Here is a 6,909-nt window from a genome sequence, read left to right as displayed (position 1 = left end):
TTCTGGGGTTTTCTAGAATCTTCTAGGACTTTTTACAGTTTTTTAGGATTTTTTTAGAGTTTTTCTAGAGTTTTTAGGATTTTCTATGATTTTTTAGGATTTTCTAGAGTTTTCTAGGGTTATCTAAGGTTTTCTAGGGTTTTCTAGGGTTATCTTGGATTTTCGAGGGTTTTTTCGGGTTTTCTATATTTTTTAGGATTTTCTAGGGTTTTCTCTGGCTTTTCTAAGGTTTTCTATGATTTTTCTAGGATTTTCTAGGGTTTTTTTCAAGGGTTTTCTAGGGTTATCTAGGATATTTTAGGGTTTTTCTAGGATTTTCCAGGGTTTTCTAGGGCTTTTAGGTTGTTATAGGGTTTTTATGGTTTTTAGAATTTTTCTAGGGTTTTCAAGATTTTTCTAGGGTTTTCTAGGATTTTTCTATTGTTTTCTAGAGTTTTCTAAGGTTTTTCTAGTATTTTCGAGGGTTTTCTAGTGTTTTTCTAAAGTTTTCTAAGGTTATCTAGGATTTTCTAGAGTTTTTCAGGATTTTTTTGGGTTTTTTAGGGTTTTTCTAGGGTTTTTAGGGTTTTTAGTGTTTTTCTACGGTTTTCTAGGGTTATCTAAGGGTTTCTTGTATTTTTTAGGATTTTTTAGGATTTTTTAGGGTTTTCAAGATTTTTCTAGGGTTTTCTAGGGTTATCTAGGATTTTCTAGGGGTTTTAGAATTTTATAGGATTTTCTAAGGTTTTTAGAATTTTCTATAGTTTTTAGGGTATTTTAGGATTTTCTAGTGTTTTTTGGGCTTTGTAGTATTTTTCTAGGATTTTTGGGTGTTCTAGGGTTTTCTTGGATTTTTCTAGAATTTTCTAGTGTTATCTAGGGTTTTCTAGGATTTTTCTTGGATTTTCTAGGATTATCTAGGATTTTCTAGGGTATTTTATGGTTTTCTAGGATTTTCTAGGGTTTGTTAGGATACTTAGATTTTTTTAGGGTTTTCTAGGGTTTTCTAGGGTTATCTAGGGTTTTCTAAGGTTTTCTATGGTTATCTAGGGTTTTCTAGGGTTTTTAGGATTTTCTATAGTTTGTTAGGGTTTTCTAGGTTTCTTTAGTGATTTTAGACTTTTCTAGGATTTTCTAGGGTTTTTCTAGTGTTTTCTAGGGTTTTCTAGAATTTTCTAGGGTTTTCTAGGTTTTTTTCTGGGATTTTCTAGGGTTTTAGGTTTTTCTAGAATTTTTTTTATGGTTTTTAGGGTTTTTTAAGGTTTTTCTAGGACTTTCTTGGGTTTTCTATTGTTTTCTAGGATTTTTCTAAGATTTTCTAGTGTTTTTCTAAAGTTTCTAGGGTTATCTAAGGTTTTCTAGGATCTTTTAGGGTTTTTCAGGATTTTTTAGGCTTTTTTAGGGTTATTTTTAGTATATTAAAGGCAAAATTTCCAAGGCCTAGAGCGAAGAAAATGGTCAAACAATCAACTCAATTGAAGGAACTTAAAACCGAAACGCAGCAACCTCAATTCAAGGAGCTTGAAATCAAAGGTACAACAAGATCAAATAACAAATTTTTTGATCAGCATAAAGTTTTCACTATTTATTTTCATTAAAACTCTACCTGTGTGTTTGTGGCAGTGGAGCGTCAAATCAGTGCAATTAGGGTGGTTCGTGATGTTGACATCGAGCGATTGTTGATGGAACTTCGTTTGGTTCGATCGTGTTTCAATGAGGAACAACTCCGGAAGCCAATGTTGCAGGTCTTCGAAGAAACCTTACCGAATCTCTCAATTGTGAAAGATGAAGAGAATGGGAAATTCGATGTGAAGTGGAAAGAGAGAGGAAGCAGAATGTCCACGACCTGTGGTGGTGTAGGAAGGGATTTGCACGCTTCTTTGTTCCAAAGGCTTTCGATTACTTTTCCTTCGGAATGTCCTTCTTCGGTTCCTCAGTTTGGTGGTTTTGAATACTCTAGCAATACTGGTAGTGTTTTGTTTTCTCTTTTGATTTAACTCATTTCATATCTGAATTAAAGTTTCTTAAATTGAATTTAAAAAAATGGAAATGTGTGTTACGAAACATACTATTGTTCTATGCCCCTTAAATTGTTTGACTTCCTTCAATTTTGAACGATTTTACTATAGATATTATAGTTTTTATACATTTTGGCATAGATTGTAGTTTATACTTGTTAGTTTACTTTTTTGTTGGCAGGGAGAACATGATTTCTTGGTGATGAAAATCTTCATTTTAAGGACTTTGTATGTTCTCTATCTTCTCTGTGCACTTTGATTAATTGTATTTTGTAACATCCTTAGCTGGCTTGTTTGGGTCACTTACCAGGACTTGATGCAACATAAAATTGAGGTAGCTGTGTAGGAGCAGCATTAATATTCCAATTCTTTTCAATAAGTTTTATACTAAATCCATTTGAAATAAGTTTATATCATTTATGTAATATTCTAATTCTTTTCAATATATTCCAGTAAGTCGTGTTTAACACTCAATAAAAGTACAATTCTTTTCTTAACTTATCAATTAATTCAATTTTCTAAGCCAAATGCACATAAAATAAGGAACAAGGAAAGAATAGAAATGCATCACATATCTCTTTCACAGTCTTCCTTGTAATTTCAGATGGCAATTTGGGAGCAGCAATCGCAGCAACTGAAGTGCTGACAGTTGAAGTAGTTCTAAGTGACAAAAAGAACGTAAGATATCAGATGCAATTTAGGGTTTTCTAGGGTTTTCTAGGATTTTCTAGGATTTTCTAAGTTTTTTCTAGGGTTTTCTAGGGTTATTTAAGGTTTTCTAGGGTTTCTAGGGTGTTTCAGGTTTTCTAGTGTTATCTAGGATTTTCTAGGGATTTTAGAGTTTTCTAGAGTTTTTTAAGGTTTTCTATGATTTTTAGTGTATTTTAGGGTTTTCTAGGGTTTTATAGGTTTTTCAAGGATTTTATAGGGTTATCAAGGGTTTTCAAGGGTTTTCTAGTGTTTTTTAGGGTTTTAGGATTTTCTAGAGTTTCCTAGGGTTTTGTAGGATTTTTTATGGATTTCTATGATTTTCTAGGATTTTTCTAAGATTTTCTAGGATTTTCTAGGGTTTTTCTAGGATTTTCTAGGGTTTTTAGGGTTTTCTAGGGTTTTCTAAGGTTTTTTTAGGGTTAAGTAGCGTTTTTTAAGATTTTTCTAAGGTTTTTTAGGGTTTTCTAAGGTTTTTCTAGGATTTTCTAAGGTTATCTAGGGTTTTTTAGGACTTTTCTTGGATTTTCTAGGATTTTCTAGGGTGTTTTAAAGTTTTCTAGGGTTTGTTTTGGTACTAAGATTTTTTTAGGTTTTCTAGGGTTTTTAAGATTTTCTAGGGGTTTTAGGATTTTCTAGAGTTTTTAGGGTTCTTTAGTATTTTTAAGGGTTTTCTAGGATTTTCTAGGGTTTTTCTAGAGTTTTCTAGCATTTTTGAGGAATTTCTAGGGTGTTCTAGGATTATCTAGGGTTTTTCTATGGTTTTTTAGAGTTTTTTAGGGTTTTCTCAGGTTTTCTAGGTTTTTTTAGGATTTTTTAGGGTTTTCTAGGGTTTTTATAGATTTTTTAAAGATTTTCAAGGGTTTTTCTATTATTGTTTAGGGTTTTCTAGGGTTTTTCTAAAGTTTTCTAGGATTTTCTAGGGTTTTTCTAGGGTTTTTTGGATTATCTAGAGTTTTCTAGGATTCTTTAGTGTTTTTTTAAGTTTTCTAGGGTTTTATAAGGTTATCTAGGATTTTCTAGGGTTATCTAAGATTTTCTAGAATTTTTTAGGGTTTTTCTAGGATTTTTTCAGAATTTTCTAGAGTTTTCTAAGATTTTCTAGGTTTTTTCTAGGATTTTCAAGGGTTTTTTTTATGGTTTTTAGGGTTGTTTAGGGTTTTTCTAGGGTTTTCTAGATTTTTCTAGGATTTTATTGGGTTTTTCGATTTTTTTAAGATTTTCTAGGATTTTTTTAAAGTTTTCTAGTGTTGTCTAGGATTTTCTAGGGTTTTGTAGGATTTTCTAAGGTTTTTCTAGGGTTTTTAGGATTTTCTAGGGTTTTATAGGGTTTTTCTAGTGTTTTCTAGGGTTTTTAGGATTTTTCTTGGATTTTCTAGGGTTATCTAGGATTTTCTAGGATTTTTTTAGGGTTTTCGAGGATTTGTTAGGGTACTTCGGTTTTTTTACCGTTTTCTTGAGTTTTCAAGGGTTATCTAGGGTTTTCTATGGTTGTTAGAATTTTTTAGAGTTTTTAGGGGCTTCTAGAGTTCTTTAGTGTTCTTTACGATTTTCTAGGATTTTTCTAGGATTTTCTAGGGTTATCTAGGGTTTTCTAGACTTTTCTAGGATTTTCTATGGTGTTTTAGGATTTTTTAGAGTTTTTCTAGGGTTTTCTAGGGCTTTAAGTTTTCTAGGGTTTTTTATGATTTTTAGGGTTTTTCTAGGGTTTTCTAGATTTTTCTAGGTTTTTTAGGTTTTTTTTAGTGTTTTTTAGGATTTTTCTAGGGTTTTCTAGGGTTTTCTAGTGTTTTTCTAAAGTTTTCTTGGGTTATCTACGATTTTCTAGGATTTTTAGGGTTTTCTAGGGTTTTCCAGAATTTTTAGGGTATTTTAGGATTTTCTATGATTTTTGTAGGATTTTTTAAGATTTTCTAGGGTTTTCTAGAGTTTTGCACTAAGTGAGAGGTCTTTGGTTTAATACCCACCTGTAAGATATTTTTATAACATATACGTATATAGGATGTAAGTTAGTCACACTCAATTTTCAATCCTCTAATTTGTCATATTTTGACATAGTTTATTCTTAAAGTATTCAAACTTTTTAAATTATTCTAATTTAGCCTCTTAAATTTTATTGTTTAAATTTTAAATATTTAATTTTTAATCATAATTTGAATTTTATCTTTAAATATAAAGAAATATTGTTAAACTAATAAACTATTAACAAAAATGAAAAAACTAAAGATTTCAAATTAATATATGAGTGACAAACTCCCCAAAAAATACCCCAACGACTATGACATCCCATTTTCTCTTTGCTTACCCAACAATACCCACTACTTTCAAATCACCAATCTTCTTCTTCCACAGCCCTTCAATCTTCCGCTCTGTCATAGACCAGCACGGCAGCCACTTCTTTCTCCAGCATCTCTCTGATCTCTTCATTGTACACTGTTACTGTTGCTGTTGAGGCTGCAACCTTTGAGTTCGATGTCGATCTGCTCTCTTCTCCTCTCTCCGCTGCTGCTGTGCTCTCTACTCTGTACTCTCTCTCCAACCTTTTGCTTTCTCTACGCACATCGCTGCTATTCTATCCACTAGCAGCCTCCGCCGCCTCCTGCAAAGTCTGCTGCCAGCACTGCAACGAACGTCTCCTTCCTTCAGAAAATTAGGTATGCGTTCTCCTTCTTTATCTTCTATTTATTGTCATTTCTCATTCTGGAACCTAAATTTGTGTCTCTTGTTTTATTTTATCTAAATATTTTTTTCTCTTCCTCTGTGAATTTAATTTATTTATTTTTAAACAATGGTAATTTGTATGATTGTTTTGTGTCATTTTCTAGAATGATAGAACTTTGGCACTAGAATTTGCTTAATGAAACGGATATTGGAAACGTATTTTTTCTTCTACTTTTCTGTGCATCTCTTGATTTTTGATTAGTTCAATTTTTAAATTTCTTTGTTCATCTATCTTTTTTATTAGGTTAGTTCTGGGTTGCCACTTTATGTGATAAAAATACAGTGCGATTCCTTTATGGTTATGCAATTGATGACTGTATGTTAGACCAACCATATTCCTGTCTTTTATTATTGTCTATGTTAATTTGTTAATTGAAATATATCAGCTCACACAGAATATTATTATTCATTAAAAAAGTTGAGAAGTTCGAGAAACACTATCTCTAGGATCACTTTCGTCCCATTTTGGATTAAAAAAAAAATTAATAGTTTACAATCAAAAGATGTCATGGAAGAAAATGAGTTAAGCAAAAAAGAGTTTTCTAGAGTTTTAGGGTTATCTAGGATTTTCTAAGTTTATCTAGGGTTTTCTAGGGTTTTTAGGGTTTTTCTAGGGTTTTCTAGTATTTTCTAGGATTATCTAGGGTTTTCTAGGTTTTTTCTAGGATTTTTTAGCGGTTTCTAGGGTTTTCTGAGGTTTTTAGGATTTTCTAGATTTGTCTAGGATTTTTTAGGATTGTCTAGGGTTTTTCTATTATTTTCTAAGGTTTTCTAAGGTTTTTCTAGTATTTTCTAAGGTTTTCTAAGGTTTTTCTAAAGTTTCCTTGAGTTATCTAGGATTTTCTAGGATTCTTTAGGATTTTCTAGGGTTTTTTAGGATTTTTGAAGGGTTTTTTTTTATTTTTTTCTAGGGTTTTTTTAGGTTTTCTAAAGGTTTTAGGTTTTCTAAGATTTTCTAAGTTTTTCTAGAGTTTTATAGGGTTATCTAGGATTTTCTAGGGGTTTTAGAATTTTTTAGGGTTTTCTAGGACTTTGTAGTATTTTTTAAGATTTACTAGAGTTTTTCTAGGATTTTCTAAGGTTTTTCTAGGGTTTTCTAGGGTTATCAAAGGTTTTCTAGGGTTATTTAGAATTTTCTAGGATTTTCTAGAATTTTCTAGGATTTTCAAGGGTTATCTATGATTTTCTAGGGTTTTTAGGATTTTCTAGGGTTTTTAGAATTTGCTAGGGTTTTCTATGATTTTTTTACGGTTTTTTATGGTTTTTCTATGATTTTTTAGGATTTTTTAGGGATTTCTAGGATTTTCTAGGGTTATCTAGAGTTTTCTAAGGTTTTTAGGATTTTCTAGGATTTTCTAGGATTATCTAGGATTTTCTAGGGTCTTTAGGGGTTTCTAGGGTTTTTTTTTATGGTTTTTCTAGGGTTTTCTAGAAATTTTCTATTATTTGTCTAGTATTTTCTAGGGTTTTTTAGGATTTTCTA

General features: G+C 31.2%; 1 protein-coding gene across 1 annotated transcript; it reads left to right on the top strand.

The window, feature by feature from the left end:
• The first annotated feature begins 1,433 nt into the window (after positions 1–1,433).
• On the top strand, positions 1,434–2,306 carry LOC110269136 (uncharacterized). The gene is made up of 3 exons (XM_088503974.1): positions 1,434–1,512; positions 1,603–1,947; positions 2,179–2,306. The coding sequence occupies exons 1-3, from the start codon at positions 1,434–1,436 to the stop codon at positions 2,187–2,189; spliced, it is 435 nt and encodes a 144-aa protein (XP_088360100.1). The 3' UTR covers positions 2,190–2,306.
• Positions 2,307–6,909: the final 4,603 nt, after the last annotated feature.

The sequence above is a fragment of the Arachis ipaensis genome, chromosome B2 (assembly GCF_059453495.1).
Source record: "Arachis ipaensis isolate K30076 ecotype BB chromosome B2, ASM5945349v1, whole genome shotgun sequence".
In the NCBI taxonomy this organism is placed as follows: domain Eukaryota; kingdom Viridiplantae; phylum Streptophyta; class Magnoliopsida; order Fabales; family Fabaceae; genus Arachis; species Arachis ipaensis.
The sequence above is the reverse complement of the archived record's forward strand: the minus strand, read 5'-3'. Positions and strand labels throughout refer to the sequence as shown.